Source organism: Lepidothrix coronata, unplaced genomic scaffold (genome assembly GCF_001604755.1).
Source record: "Lepidothrix coronata isolate B3197 unplaced genomic scaffold, Lepidothrix_coronata-1.0 Scaffold51, whole genome shotgun sequence".
In the NCBI taxonomy this organism is placed as follows: domain Eukaryota; kingdom Metazoa; phylum Chordata; class Aves; order Passeriformes; family Pipridae; genus Lepidothrix; species Lepidothrix coronata.
In genome coordinates this window covers 3,777,399-3,794,257 of record NW_016690231.1, presented here as the reverse complement: position 1 = coordinate 3,794,257, position 16,859 = coordinate 3,777,399, and the positions used below count along the sequence as shown (strand labels likewise).

At 41.6% G+C, this 16,859-nt stretch overlaps 1 protein-coding gene across 2 annotated transcripts in view; it reads right to left on the bottom strand.

Annotated features, from left to right (window-relative positions):
* The window catches only part of LOC108497631 (transmembrane protein 132D-like), a 227,925-nt gene that overhangs the window by 70,880 nt on the left and 140,186 nt on the right, over window positions 1-16,859 (bottom strand). For both annotated transcript variants that reach the window (XM_017815382.1, XM_017815384.1), the window contains exon 4: window positions 16,218-16,401. In XM_017815382.1, coding sequence (XP_017670871.1) covers window positions 16,218-16,401 — 184 coding nt within the window. The remainder of the gene's footprint in view (window positions 1-16,217; window positions 16,402-16,859) is intronic.

Genomic DNA, 16,859 nt, shown 5'->3' with positions numbered 1-16,859 from the left:
TTAGGAACCCTGAGACAGAAGAGTGTATTTATTGATACACCCCAGGAATGGATTTCACAGGCTCTGACTCCTCCAATCTATTCCCCAGCTATGCTCCAGGGAAACATTCCACACTCTCATTTCTGCTTTATAAAATAAAGATGCAGAGAGGTCTATATTTAAACAATAAGGATGTTTTCAGGTCACAGTTCATGCCCTCTGGAGTCTTCAATACGTGCATTCACTTCTGCCCACGCCAGACAGCCCTGACTGGCTGGGCTGAGCCCTGCATTGCTTTGCTAATCAAATTCTCTGCAGCCAAACTGTATTTGTAACCCTTTAATGACATCCCACAGGTATTGTTACAGAAACTTCATCTACAAAATGCCCATCCCAGATGATCTGTTGCCACCGCTGACTGCAAGGACCCGAGAACGTAACTAAGGCTGATTATAAAAGGACCATGTGCAGTAGGATTTGTTTTGTAACTGAAAACACATATGAGGATCCAAATTTTTAAGAAAATGAGAAGAAACACCCCACAAATGAATAACATTTCCACACGTTGGGATATTTAACAGGCAAGGGAAGTTAAACTCAGTCCTGTATGAGGCTGTATTAAACACCCCACTTGTAAATAATGCATTTAACTGAGAATGCACCAGCAACAGTTTTGCCTCTGGTGAGCAATTACAGTCAGATCTATCAAGAAATAACTCATATATAGACATAAACAAGTCTCTTTTTATTCCCTTTTCTTTAGCAGTCTCTAAATATACCTGGATGAGACCAACAGGTGGCAAATGCCTGCCCTTCCTTGGCTCTCCCCTTCCCCTCCTCACATTCCCTTTCTCCTTTAGCTGTGACTCAGAAGCACACCTTTCTCAAGTCAAGGATCTGTGCATTGCAGACATATTCAGAAAAATAAGAAATACTACTGTTTCTCCTGGTTCTGTCCTAGATATAATAACAGTAATAAAAATGCAACAAAAATACAGACACTTTCAAAGCTCAATTCGTGTTTTCCTGTGGAATGCCACTAGCAAGAAACAATATAAACGACACTCCCACAAGAGGAAAAACAACCAACTTCAATGTTTTCAAACAATTTTGAAGATCACCTGATGATCTTTTCAGACACTTCTACACTAATATCCAGAGCAGAAGTAGGGCATCGTTTTTCTTCACATAAACATTCCTGAAATGGGAAGGATTATGTCTTGTATAAGCAGGACCAAAAGCAAGTTGATGGTCTGCCAATAGACAAATTCAGGTGGAAGAAGAAGTCAATAGGCCTGTGAGTCAGAGCTCTTGTACTGATACCTTTATTAATAAACTCATTTTCATTTCTTTCCAGTGAATTCTGAAAATCAATCCTTTTGTCTAATGCCTTGGGAACAGCTTACAGGAGGGCAGCTGCAAGTGATTTCTGCAGCCATAAAGAATTACAGTCACATAGCAGCACAGCTTCTGTGTTTCTCTTCTTACATAAATAATTACTTTTGCTCAATGGTGGGGATTTTTCCAAAAATATGAACCGCTTATGCAGGCAAGGTGTGAAATGTTCACTTTGGCTTTCTCTCCTGAGTTTAGACCAAAAGGCAGAGAATGGGTATGGAAAGAGAATCAGACAGACATAAAGAGAGGCAACAAAACAAAAGCTGCTCTTTGGCCATGGAGAGATCTGTCTTTCCTTAAATAAAGCCAACCAGAGCCCATTAACAGAGTTTTCTTTCAGAGCCTTCAAAGGCCCAGTGACAGGTAAAGTGCTCAATTCAGGTTCAGCTGGACTAACACTTGTTTTCCACAGCAGTGATTCTTAGGTTGACATTTGAAGTTATTTGTCAGATGCCTGAAGGGAAACATGAAACAACAGCCCAAACCAAAGCTCCTGGTCTAACGCCTTCCGTGGGGCTGGGTGCCATCAGCCTGTGTTTAACCAACGTCCAGGGGAACCCCAAACATCACAGCAAGCTTTTTCTACCCAGCCAACAAAACGAGGACAGATTTCTGAAGTGCTTCTTTGTCTAAATGGGAAAGAGGAACGTGAAACTCAGCTCAGGCCCCCCCATCCTGGGTGGGGATTTGGAGAGGCTGGAGGGAGGGGGATGGCCAGTGCCCAGCTGGTGCTCTACTGCAGTTAGTGAATGAACTGAACATTAGGTTCTAAGTTCCTCTAAGCACTTACTACAAGTAATCTTCAATGTTTCTTAACACCAAGACTTTTTAAAACAGAAAATAAGTTAAATGCTTTCTCCAAGCTGTTTTTCCACGCAGCAACTCTTGATTAATCCATTTAAGATATTAAAAAAAAAAAGAGAGAGAAGATAAGAGCCAGTGGCAGATATTTCTAAATGTCAGTTTGCTAAAAGAATACACTTCAGCCACTGTTGCATCCCCACCCTTCCTTTTCCTTGCTACCACCCCATGTCCTTGCTGTGCATTAATTATCATTACTAAAGGAATTTTGAAAATACACGTTTTCTAGTGCAGGTAGTGACTTTTAAAAGGGCATGACCGGGTGCCCTTTCCTCTATCAGGGATGCTGCCAAACAGAGAAGTGAAATAAAAGTGACCAAGAAGATGTTCACAGGTGTAAAGTGATGAAATTCCCTCCACGGGAAGGCTGGATAAGCTTCCCAGCAGAGGGCAGTGGGAAGACAGGTATGAAGTGAAGACAATTAGTGTATTCAGTTTATCAGAGCTCCCAAAATCTCCCAGTTTTCAACCACTGTGAAATTTCTACTGGAGGAATTCGAACTGTTTGGCAAATGTTATTTGACTAAAACCTGTTCTGCTTCAGAAGAGAGGGACAAGCCCCCCAGGCATCCTTCCACAAGTGAGGAAGGGGATGCACAGAAAGGTCAGCTGGGCTTAGAAATGACTGTGTTGAGCCAGAGTTACTCAGACACACACACTCAGAAAGCCAGTGTCAGAGGAGGAATTAAAACCACCTTCTTCTGACTCTGTACCTATTGTTACCAAGAGAAATTTGTTGTTACTTCCTCTAAGACTGTCCAATAGACATAAACAAACAGCCCTTGTATCTACAGACATCTTACCACAGTGTGCTACTGGTTTACTACTAGTTTGGCTGGTTAAGTCTTTTATTCTCACGACTCATGTTTACTAACTGCCTTCAGGCATCAGCAGCAAGAATTGCTGCAATTAAGATCTGCTAAATGAAGCCCTTACTGGCTGGAGAATCAAAACACTGTGACAAACTCATTGAAATTTAAAGTGCCTCCACACTGGACACTCTAGAAGGAAAAGAAAAAAGAAATTCTGTAAATCTCGAAAGGATATAAATAGAAAAGGAGCACATGATCAGAGCAGCACCACCTGCTCTACACCTGAGATGGCAGAGGGGGTGGTTTTGTGTTCTGATGGTTCTGGATCACACCCGGGTCTCACAGGGCAAGGGCACATCTGGGCCAGCCAGATGTTGCAGAGGTGAAAACTGCCCAGCTGTTTATGTGGTCACACAGGTCCACTCAAGGCAGCAAACATATGAAGGGATGGTTTGCTGGCAAGGCAAAGGCAGACAAAGCCTTGCACAATGCCCAGAGGGAATTTACTACAGTGACGAAATCAGGTCAGCTCTCAAGGTCTCCAGAAGAGCACTGGCTTCTGTTTTTATTCAGACTCTGCTTGTAAAAGGGCAGGGAAAGGTGAGAGAGCTCCAGAGAGAAACCTCAGTGCCCCTGATAAATGGCAAATGCAAGAAAAACAATTTCAGTTCTTCCCTTACTCTAGAATTTTCCGAGCTTCTCCACATATTGTGCTCTTCACTGATGTCCCTGGGCAATTCTGTCAAGAGAAACAGAAAACCATATCCTCTTACCTCAATCTTTGAAGTCTTCTGGACTATGAGAAACCATTAGAGACGTGTACAAGGCAGTGAAATCTGCCTTCTCAATCTCCTAAGAGATCCCTGATGATGCTTCCTCCTAGATTGTTAATCCGGATTATTGGGATGCATGGAAGTGAAAGAGAAATATTTTGTGCAGGAATTTCTCAATCTTTTCCAGTTACTAGCCCAGTTCTTTATGACTTACAGTCCCAAACATTGATGAAACTTCAGTTTCTATAAGACTCAACCTCTTTCTCAGCTGCTGGGATGGCTGAAATGGGCATTTTGATCTGTGCTGCAGAACCACTGCTTCCCTCTGCCTCCAGTAATTGGGCTGAGTTTCTCCTGGAAGAAGAACCACTTCGTCCACCTGCAAACCCTTTCTCCTTTCATATCTTACTGTGCTTTTAATAGAAATGTCACAAACCCAGGCTAACTTGGCAGATCTTTTTCCTGAAATTAAAAAGGTGCAATTCCTGCCTGACCACTGATCATGTTAGGTTCACCTCCCACAGCACAGACAGCAGCAGCCAACACAGGACAGCCCTGTGGGGACCAGGACAAGGCCCATCAGAGCTTCTTAAAAGCAAACCACAGAAAAATTATCAGGCTGGATATTGCCACTTCTCCATGCCAGGCAGTGAGAAAAAGCTGAGCTGTTTTCAAGAACTGAAGGGTTTGGTTTTTTTTCCCCACCCCACATATAAGTTTGTTGCTCCAGGTCCCAGCACCACGTTCTCTTCTCCAGGTCCCATAATTACAGTCCTAAATTGCTTCTTCAAGCCCCCTTGCAAAACTGAGCAGGCAGACAATCTCCATTACTCCAACCTGCTCATATATAATTCTTAGCATTATATTGTAACCCAGCACATCCAAGTGAAACCAGAGCCACGCTGTTATGGACACTGCACATGAATAATATATTTAAAGCAGCCTCTGCCACAGAAAGCATGTTATTTAATAAGGCTGTGGAGACACATGGAAAGGAAGACAGAAGTAAGGAAAGGAACAGTCTTCAGACTCACAGAATAGTCCATCTATGTTCTGGTTAAACACCAATAATACACTTTCTCCTTCTTTATGTGCATCTTCCCAGTTCAATATGGAAAAGGTCCATTAGAAATGAAGATAACTGGAACTGAGCTTTTTCTTCCTCCTTAAGACCTTCCACTCATGCTATAGAAGCCAAGGGGGGTTGGGGCAGACAGAAAGCTGAGAATTCCTTTAGAAAGCTAAGTTTAAAAAATTTAAGTTTTTTACAATAAGAAATTAATAAAACATCTAACAGACCACAGAACACATCCATGAACTATAAAACTTGACACTGGCTTTTACTGCATCTGCTCAAACAAGTCCTCAGAGTAGGAGAGCTTTGGTTTTCTTGGCTGCCAGCTGCAATACAGATCTGTTCTTTTCTGGTCCTCTTGATGACAAAATTAGATGTATACTTTTACATATTTTTACATATGTTCAGGTTTTTTCCTCTCTGTTTTAAATGTTGAAATGCTTTGTTTTTCCCCTCATGTCTAAGCTTTTTACTTTTTTTAGTGGTTCCTGTTATCACCTTATCAGCAAAGAGCTCTATACATAGTTTGTACCCAGTTATGACAAGGAAATTTAACTCTACTTTTTGACAGCTTTATCAGATCAAAGAGAAAATACATATGTGAAAACAACACACCTTTATTCCAGTGAAACAGGGAGAATTATTTTTAAATTCAAAGATAATTTGCCTCACAAATATTACAAGCAGAATTTGGAATTTTTAGTATGTATTACAATGAAAAGTCTTACCACTGTAGTGAATTGCTGTTCTTCATGAAACTGCACTACTTTTCTATGCATGTTAACAACTATTGGTTTTTACTGCTGGTTGGAACATTTGAAAGTCCTGCAACCTATTTTCAAATTGTGAGGACTGGTTTTCGTGGAATGTATAGAGTGGTTTAAATACTGACTTTCACTCCGTTTGGAGTTGATCAGTTTAGGAAATAGAAGTTTAGCATTGCAGAAAAAAAGTCACTTTGAGCTATAACTACTGTATCTCCAGGGTAGTAATTTTGCTGAATTCCACTTCAGGGTAGTGATTCTGTTATTTTATGATAGAGCTACTAGTAAGTGGTATGAAAAAAAAGAAAACAGATTTTTTTTTTTATTTCACATTTACATTTCTTACATGCCTATAATTTAATCTCTTTAAATGTCAAGCTTTTTTAAATGAACACTTTTCACATTTTGATGTTGTTGGGGTTTTTTCAGTCTCCTCACAATTGCAAATGACATCAGTGATTATAAAACAACATTAGGTACTCCAAAATCTCAGCTACACAGATTTCCTATTTTACTTTTTCCTCATCCCTCCTTCAAAGGTCACAATAAAAATGAAACGAATGTTCTCTTACAGATTTTTTTTTCTTCTCTGCATTCAGTACACATTAAATTCTGAGATCCTAATTCTGGGTGATTTGGGTCCATGTCATCTACCTTCAGGCAAGTCTCTACTGTCCTTTTTCCAAGGTGAGCAGGACCACTCTTCTGGAGGCCCTATGTTCGTGCTGCTCCTCCTGACACCACTTAGTACCACCTAAAAATAGACCTCTGCACAGTCCACGGACTAAATTCCTCCCCAGGCACAGTGTAAGGTGCCTGATATCAGGAGGAGCCTCAGGAGGAACGATGTGTGACTCAGACATCCATCTGAATCACAGTTGTCTGCTCTGCTTTCTCCCTGCCTGTCTAAACAAAACTATTCCCCCCTGCAAGCCCTCCTGTGCTGTTTGCTGTCCCACACAGAAAGCCATCTGACAGCCAGGGGGAAAGAGAGGAGAAAGGAGGCACGAGACCAAAGATCTCCTTGAACATTTGTTTTCAGGATCTGAAACATCCTGCACACAAATCCAGATTGTCAAATTTAGTTACCGTGGCCCTACGGCAACTCAAAACCACCAAGGAAACCCCTCCATTGCCTATGCCCTGGGCCTCTCATGCAAAGCCAATTCCCACCCTGTTCTGCTGTCCATGCCCTGTCCATATCCATGCATGACAAGCTTTAAGCTCCCTCCAGATCTTTCAGGCCATTGCCACTCTTTGCTCCCAAAGCTGTCCCTGCCAGAGCCATGCTGCCAACACTATTTTAACACCTCCCCGGTCGTGCCACTATTCCTTTAGTATGGGCAGGTGATGAAGTTCACTGGGGAACCAAGGTGGGTTCAGAATGACCCAAAAACCCCAAAAGAATGGTTATTTTCAGCCCAGATCAGGTCCTCAGCCCAGCTCTGCAGCAGCTCCACAGGCATTTGTGCTACCCCAGCTGGGAGTGGGCTGGGGAGGAGTAGGTGTGCTTGACTTAGCAATGCTGCTGCCAAACATTACCCTCAACTGCTCAGAACCTGTCCTTGTTTTGCTGTCTGCCTCCCATGGGCCCAGCAGCTCTTGGGCTCAATGGATAAGCAGTCCCTCAGAAGGTGAGTCAAAGCTGCACACAAAGCCTGGGCTCAGTTCTTCTCAATCCTGGGTTTAATCCATTGTCCCTCATCCTCTTTCTGGCATCCTGCCTCTGAGGACATCTCACACAGAAAAAGGAATTCTTAATACCACTGGCTGGCAATTAAAAGAAGGACGGAAAAGTCAGAGAATAATTCTCTTAATTGACTACTCCTCTTACTACTTGTAATCTAGAGGAAATCTAATTAATTCTACATGAAGAACGACTATTCTGCGGTGAAGTGTAATTCCTGATCTCTGGGGCTTCAGCTTACCAGTTGTCAAATTATCCAATTACACACTTGTTAAAATCCATTTTGGGGAGATTTTCATGGCTCGTAAATAAATAATTTCAAAAGCTTAAATACTCAGAAGAAATTAAAAAAAAAAAAAAAAAGAAAAAAAAGGAATGCCCCTGACCCCCAAATAGTACCTTAAAAATCACAAAACACGTCTAAAAATAATGTCAGGAAGCTGAAAAGAGTGATACCTGCCTGCTCTGCTCCAGCAGCACCACAGTGGTGATGATCTGGTTCAGCAGGGAGAAATACTCTGCTTCTTTTTCAGCAGTGTTTTATTCAAATCACTAATCTGAAGGGAACCAATTAAGGCAGCATCCCCTTCATTATGCCAAAAGGGAAAAATCTTTTCATAACCACATCAATTAAGAGGTGGGAAGCCAGCAGAGACCGCAGCTGAAGCCAAGGATATCGATGCACTGGCGCCAGGCCAGAGCTGGGCCACCAGGCTGAGCTGGCCAGGGCTGGAGCAGAGAGAGCTGGGCCTGCTCAGCCTTCAGAAGAGATGGAAACGGCAGAACTTATTGCTTTCTACAGCTACCAGGTCAGAGGACACAGGGAAGATGAAGCCAGACTGTCCCAGGCTTCTATGGCAACAGAACAAGAGGTGCAGGACAGAAGTTAGAACATGGGAAATTCCGTTCAGACACGTAGGAAAAAATATTACCACGAAGATGATCAAATGCTGAGACAGTTTTCCCAGAGAGATTGTGGATCTCCATCTTTGGAGGTGTACAAATCTCAAGTGGAACAAGGCCAGAGCAACCATCTCTCTGAACAGGACGTGGGACCAATTAACAGCTGGAGCTGCCTTTGACCTCAGCTGCTCTGGGGCTCTGACAACTCTTTAGAAAGGTTCCCACCAAGAGGAGGGGGGTACAATGACACCTCAGTTAACATCTATTTGAAGGAATGGTCTTAAGTCAAGGTAAATTCTGGACCCTGATGTGCCAAATCTGAGCACGGGAGAAAACTTTCTACAATCTTTTTTGTTTCAGAGAAAACAACTTAGCAGTCAGCATTAAAGACCATTTTGCAATATTTGCTACTGGACTGTATGGCAGTGTTGTGTTATGAAATCCTGTGAGTGAAACAAGACATGAAACAAAAGAGGAACAGAAGGCAGTAATTTGTTTTCTATAAACCCAATCTGACTGTATTTCGATAAAAACAAGCCAAGACCATCCCTTGTTTGGCTTTTTTTCAACAAAAAAACCCTTTTGAAATTTCTTTAATATCGATTGAGCCTGATTAACATAAAGATAGGAAGGTGCAGGAAAAGCAATCCAAAATAGGTGGTACAATATTTTCAGTGGATACGGCTCATTCTGGCACTAAGAGTGAGGCATCTTAAGACATCCTGACTTGAAAATCATTCAAAGCACTTGTCTACTGAAAATGAGGTCCCTTTCGGCTGGCTGAGACTGGCTGCACAGAAATTATCAAATTATAAAATAATTAGGAGACCATCATTCTGAAATTCGATTCACCACCAAATTATTTCTGGTTTAAACGCACAACATTTTGCATACCAATGGTTTTACAGCCGTGTGAAAACAGGCCAGGACTTCCAAACCTCATATCCATTGACATAAAGCAGGGATAAGTTTCGGTGAAACCTGCTCTAAATTCGGATCTGCCACGTTTTCCTGGTCCTTCTATGTTTTTTACCAACATGCAGCTTCAGAGCAACACCAACAGACTGTCAGGGTGAAGGATTGGCCTTGTTTCAAACCCAGTTCAACTGCACGTGTCTAATCAGGAAAAACATATGTAACTCACACTTAAGAAAGAACAGCAGTGGTTATGCAAAGCCATTTTTCTCGGGCGCTAATGCGCGAGAAAAATTTCCCTGTGTTTGTTCCTGCCTCTCCAGGGAACCCAATTTCCAATGTTCCCCATCAAACTGTGTGGCTGTCAGCAGCTCTGCCTGCAGCCAGTCCCAGCCCTCATTACTCATTGCCCCACTCAGGCAAAAACTGGGTGACTGTTGGTTTCTATTGTTACAGGTGATTACAGCCAGCAACTCCAGAGACAAACCCGACATTTCTAACCTCCTGTCTCCAACAACAACATCATCAAGACCCTTTTCCGTCAGCCTGTAGTAACTTCTGGCAGCAAAAGAACCGGATTAAAGGGAAAGAGCCCCGCGCTGGTTTTCACTGCTCGGGAATTTAAGCAGCAAAACGTCTGTGTGATGTTGCAATGAGCACAGTTCCTCTTTCATTGCATGCCCCACACGTCAGTGGAATGTCTAATTGTGCAGGGGAAGAGCTATTGCTTGTTATTTCAAATGTTAAGGACCCCAGGGTCGTCATTAACTCTGGAAGGAAAAAAAAAATCCAAAGAATATGGCATTTGTTGGATTCTGGAGATAAGACGTGCTTGATTGCCAAATGCTTGTATTATTTCCTCATTTCATTCTCTGTAGACAAACCAAATGCTGTGTGCTCGTGACTCAGACATCTGTCACTGTGTTGGTGGGGGGACAATAGGAGACTGCCAGAGGAAGGCCAATGTTTTGTGTGACAGCAATAATAACAGGAAGTTGAAGACCAAACCAAGCCATTTTTGCAGACAATTCTAATTGGAAAATGAACCCTAAACGTTGCAACTGAGTATGTTCACTTCTTGAACACAGACATGGGAATATCAGAACTGTCACACCCCAGGGGACTACTCAGCTGCCTGGGCCACCACTGGGGTACACAGAGGTGCCAATACCACAGGCTCTGAAGATGCATAAATAATGGACATCTACATACAGGAAAAACATCTTGTAGCTTCAGACACCTGCAATTCAATTAGTTTCTGAAGCATAAAAGATTCTTATGTGTTAACTCGATTAAACATTTTTTTCTGTCAGCTGTACAGGTTCACTACAGTTATCAGGATAGGAAACAGAATCTAATCTGACTCATGAATTGCATAAAGATTGATTAACGAGTTTGGGAATACAAAGTCCTTCCAGTGGAAGTTGCCTGAGCACAGAGAACTAATCCAGAGAGCAGGTTTCTGGATCCAGGCAAAGCTGTGAGACCCACACTCAGTGAGACAATCTGTTCCTCTGAACTGATACAGCAATATTCCAGAATTAGACTGACACAATATCCCAGAAATAACCCAGGGACAGGTTAGTTTTGTTTGTTTGTTTGTTTTCAATTGCTGTCAATAATGACCCTGGAACAGACTAACACTAAAATTTGCTAATGGTATCAATTTGGGAGGCATTGTCAGTACCAGAAGTCTGAATTACTAGAGCAGAAGGACCAGATAAAACTAAAGATTCAGGAAAAAGAAACAGAATTAAATGCTTTCACACACAGTGAAAAGTTTAATCATGGGGACTGACAGCAAGAATTTCAACCATCAGGTAAGAGATCTTCAGCCTGAAACAATGGAGCAATAGAAAGGTCTGGATATAATATTGAATCTCAGGATAAATGTATGTCATTGTACAGAACAATCCCTGACCAATTAAGCAAAAAAACCCCAATAACTAGAACTAAACCCTTGCATGTATCATTTCAGATGGAGTAAAAACATTCCCAGGGCATAAACACTTAGACAACAACAGCAAGAGAAATTATCTAGTATCTGGTTTCCACCTTTGATATCTGTTTTCAAGAAAGGCGAATCAAAATCAGAACTGGTAGGTGCTGAGACATGTTACTGGGAGAATGGCAAGTCTGTTTTGTAATAGAAAATTCTAAGACCTTGACCTATCTAATTTCAGGAAGCAATAGGATATAATTCTGCAAAGAAAATGGTTGCTGGCAATATCAAAATGATCCAGAGGTTTCTCCCTTTCTTATGAGTAGATTTCATCTGTGATTCACTAATCATTTTGATTTAAAAAGGCTCCTTTTCAGAATTGGGTAACATTTTAATTAAATATTTGAAAACCTGCTGAATACCGTAATGGCAATTTAAAAGCTATGAATTAGGAAGGTAAAAGCTTTTATCTACTCTCCAGACATCTTTTTTTTTTTTTTTTCATAAAGCTGTCACTGGAATTCTTTAGAAACATTCACTCACTGAAGTTAAGTAGGACAGTGGGTTCGGGATCCTGCACTTCTCAGCTGCCAGGGGGAACCCAGGCCTGCCACAGCCAAAATCAGATCCATTGGCCCAAGAGAAAACAGTCTGGTGACTTCAGGAGCAACTTCAGCACACTGTCCATCCCTCTTCTGTAGGAAGGGACCAATATTTTCTGTAGTTTTTTATCACTAGTCTCCTCTGCTTGGTTTCAGAGTTCTTCAGGGTGAGGCTATAACTAAGTGTGTGTTTGTGCAGCACTGAGAACTCTGGTAGCTAATTCTGAGCGACACATCCAGTCTCTAACAGAACATAAACAGCACCAGCTAAAAATTAAATGGTTAGATACATATATTTATAAGGGCATTAATACTGTGTTTTTATAATCCAGCAGTGACTGGCATTGTCATGACAGCTGATCCTTGTAATTATTAGAAATAATTTTAATACAGAAAAGCTTCCTATATAATAGATAGCCTCTTTGCTGCAGCAATTGATTTTATTTATTTATCTGGTCTATTTATACAGCTTCTTATGCTGATGGTAGGTAGAACAGTTTACTTCCTGTTGACATATCTGTTAATTTTTTATAAAGAACATCAGGAGCAAGCTGAAACAATAAATTATCTAAAAAGTATAATGTTAAATTGGTGCTTAGGTCTTGGATACAATTTATTTAATATGACTGCCATAAATATGGCTTCCCACAAGCCAAAATGTCTCTGGTAGGTCTGAGGACAAAAGCACTTTCATCTATAAGAAAGAATGGATTTAGATCCAACCTTGCTTTGATAACTGCCAGGACATAGCAAAACAGACCTTTTAACAAAATATCATCTTAAATATGAAGACTGTTACATGCTGTGAATTATAAAATATTTCTGTTGAACAAATAAAGATGTTTACTCTTTACAGCTAGTTTATAAACCTGACCTTGTAAAATAAATATTCCATTTCTGTTTCATACAGTATCAGCTGTGGTGACACTGCAAAAGTGGTTGAACTGGTTTCAAAGGTTATTTTGCTCCAACACTATCCTTTCCTGGAGGTTACTGACCTCCATGAGATGAAGGAAATCGGGCTCACCCAACAGCTCACCCAAGTTTGTTTAAACCACCTCCATCTGCAGCTTAAAAATAGGTCAGTTTGATCTGCACCACAGCAGTTTGTGCTGTGCAGGAACAGGGCTGAGTGTAGGGACAGCTCGTCACGTTGGGGCTCCTCGACAGGGTCAGATGAGAGGGAATAATTCTTTGCCTTCACTGCAACCTGTTTGTTGCAAAGTAATGAGCTGGGCTTCGGTCACTGACTCTCTTTAAGCCTGTCATAAATCAGGAGTCTCTTCTCAGAGGTTTTTTTCTGCATTTGATTTAAACCTCTCTCTGCCTCAACCCTCACTTGAATGTCTCGAAGGCTGATGTTGCACTGCTTGAGGATAATAAATAATGGGCCAAAACCAGAGAGACAATGGAAGCTGATACAGGTCGGTAATTCACTGCTCACCATGCACCTTTTCCTGCTAAAATAAGGGCTGGGAGGGATGGAAGGTTGTCTTTGGAGCTCTTGTCTGTGCCAAGCAGACTGCAACCTCACCACTGGACCATTAATCAAGTCTCAAATCCCGTCTCTTTTTCCTCTCCATTTCAGTTCTCAAGTAACAAGGTTATTTTTCAGTTTGATGCTGACTAGATTATAAGTATACTGAAAGGCTGTCCCAAAGTACTCAGTAAAAAGGAAAAACAGGCATATTGGGCTCAACAAGCCCTAGATTAGAGCTGAGTTAGACAAAGACTGAAGGGACCCTGTCCTGCTGGTCCCTGGTCAGGTGGAACCTTCCTGTCCTGGTGCCAGGCAAGTTGTCCTGCCTGCCAGCCAGTTTGAGATTCTCTGGGCAGCAAGAAAGCTGAATTACCAACTCCAAAGCATTAATATAATGATCAGTGTGAGGTAATCCAGGGCTCACTCAGCCACTACCATGACTGTGCAGCACTCAAGGATTCCTGCTCGGGAAGGCAAACAGTTCCTGCTGTTCCCTCGTTGTGCAGATCACACAGGGCACCCCATTACAGCTGGCATTCGGATCAGGTCACCTCTAAGGGCTGGGGAATTTTTCAGGAAAGCAATCCAGATCCACAGGCTTTTTATACCCAAGGATGCTCATCATCCAACTGCCCAGCTCCTTCAGCAGCTTCCTGTGTCCCACCTGAAACACTTGGTCCACATCCATGTCCTTAAACCCAGTAATGCCTGGAATATCAGGGTGAGTACCTTTGTGTGAGCCAGGCTGACTCCAGTATTACCTTGCTGATCTAGGGATTTAAAAGACATCTGTGGACAACAATTCATCAAAAGCTGAATGTCAGGAACCTGCAACCTTTTCAAGAAATTTCTGAACAGACACTGAGCATCCTGAATGTGGTTTTTCAAAGTGAAGTTAACATACTACTCTAATAATGAATTTATCAGCTCCGGGATCAACATCTCACCCTGTGTGACTTGTAGGACCCTGCAGGGTTTTCAAAAGCTGGAATGCTAATATGCCACAAGAATAAAAGAAATGCATTGGAGAAAGTTAAGGTGAGTGCAGCAAGTGTCCTAATAACTTCAGCAGAAGGTAGGTATTGCCAATGGGTCCTGATGCCTATACATATATATATGTTTATATATATGTCTTTTCATTGCAGCATTTTATAACTTAAAAAAATAATCAGAAATCTCTAAATTGGCCAATCTTCTGCTTTGCAATTTAAAAATCCATAATAACAGCAAGCAGGAAAGACTATGGAATACAAAGATGGTGCAGAGATGGCATGTGCAAGTCTATTAAAAAAACCAAAGCTCTGCCTAATGTGAAAGCATTAAAATTGTTCTTTCTAAAGATTAACCTATAATTGAAATATCCAAGAGCATTTCTGTTTGGTCCTTCTAAACAGGAAATTACACGTTCTTCTAAGACGACCAGTAAAAAAACCAACCCAAATTACCCAATCTCCAAAACCAGAGAAATAATATAATGCTTTATTTTCACTGTGGTTCTTTCCAAATGGAAGAGGAGAATGTTTTATTTTAATTTCTATTTGCAAATTACCAACTGGCTTTGCAAAGACCACGGGGAAAACTGAAGTACCAAACTAATCTAAGTTAGACATCTTGAAAGGTCTGCACCTGAATCATCATTTCCTAAGAACAAAGGAAAGGACCACAAAGATTTGGAGATTTGTGATACCCCAGAGTTTCTTCCCTGACACTCCAGTTAATGCAAAGAAGGTTAAAACTATTCCCAGTCTGTGTCAGTAACTCCCTGACATTTATCTTTGCTTTCTCTCTTACCCATTATCCCAACACCTGTTGCCTTGCAAAAAGCCACCTCCTTTATAACTTTATAGACTTCATGAGACCTTTGAGCACAGAATTTTGTGCTTCTGGAAAATGGGCTTTTTTTCATCTTTAATGGAAATTAAGAGAGTGAGCTGATTTGTAATAACTGCCAGGAGAAATCTATTTTTGTTCTTAGGAGCTATTTTTTGCCAATATATCACTTGAAAATAAAGCAATCATGGGCATGTATGAGAAGAACTCTGCTTTTCTGCCACCGTTGGAACCACTAGGAAAAAAAATCTTTTGTCTTCTCGAATAAGTATGGAGTGAATAAAAACCCCCAACATCTCAGATTATGTAGATCAGATCATCTCTACAGTCCTAACCCTGCACATCAGGGTCCCATCTCAGACCTGAATTAACAGGCTATCACTAGACAAACATCCAGGTTACATTTTTTTAAATGCTCTGAGATTTTTTTTTTTTCTTTCGGCGCTAAATAATATTTTTCTAACAGACTGTCCAAGAACAAAAATGTGGCACAGCTAGACCTTAGACAAGTATACCCCATCCTTGATGAAGAAAGGGAGAGAGAAGAAAAAATGCACAGAATTTCTGTTTGTACGTGGAATTTGGGTATCTAACAGGTTTTTTTAGAGAAGAACAAGGCTAAAGGATCGGGTGTTTTTCAAGCCCTGTAGTTTGCACCATGGGGCAAACTCTTTGAAGGCATTTATGCAGAACAGACAGTTGGCTAACCACTGTGTTTTGGGTTCCCCAGGTAATTAAAAATTACTCAGAAATCATGCTATTCATTTTTTTTTCCTTCCCTCATATCAGTGGATATGGAGTCAGAATTCAGAAACTGGGAAAACTGTCATTCAGGAAGTGCAGACCAGGTGTGGGAGTGCTCGTGATTCAAGTCAGACACGAAGCACATTGCACTGAGTGTCCAAGCACACCACTGCCTGCATCCAGAGCGAGCCCTGAGCACAGGGAATGCCATGAACTCAGCTTCTGCCTCCAGCAAGCTGGTGTATGAGTGAAGGAACATGACTCAGCCCTCCATGGGAAGCTGTGGCCTCCCCTCAGGTGGTTTCACCACCGAACAAAGCAAACTTCCGAAGTCAGAATCTGCTTCTCGAGGCACTGAAACTTTCTGTCCCTCCCTCCCCTTTTGCATCTGGCAGACACCAGAGCTGGAAAGCAACACGGAAAAACTTGCAGAATGCCAAACAACTTCTTACCATAGCCAGGGGGAGAACTCCTACCAGATCCTTCTGGTTTACATAGATCTTGGAGATTCCGAGATCGGATGTTGTGTCTCCCGGATATTCTACCTGCCACGTGATGAGCTGGGTCTCAGGTGGGTCAGCTAAGTCTTCAATCTCAAAATCAATCTGCATGATTTCAGAGGAAGGACCATCAGCACTGCAAGAAAGAGAGGAAAAGAAACGTTCCGTTCACATAACTGATAAGCCGGCAATATAATTGCTTTTATATTAATAAAACATTGGATTAAGGCTCCTTCGAAGAGAGGATTTAGTAGGATGACGGATTTAATAATGAATTAATCATTTCCACTTGTCTTAAGATTTCAGGGTATTTCCCACAAATTCAAGTGGCTTAGTAACACTCTGTGACACAGATCACCGTGCACTGCTCCATTTTACAGGTGGAGAAACAGAACCAACTCAAGGCAAAGCAAAGGCTAAAACTCCAGCCTAGACTGACTCCGAGGCTCTCCCTTTAACAAGCACTTTGTATTTCCTCCCTGGTAAAGCAGCACCTGAACAAATCTAAAGGGAATCACTCCTGGAAACAGGAAACCACTGCATCAAAAGTATTTTGTGCTTTTTAAAGAGAGAGGCATGGAAGAAAGGTCAAAG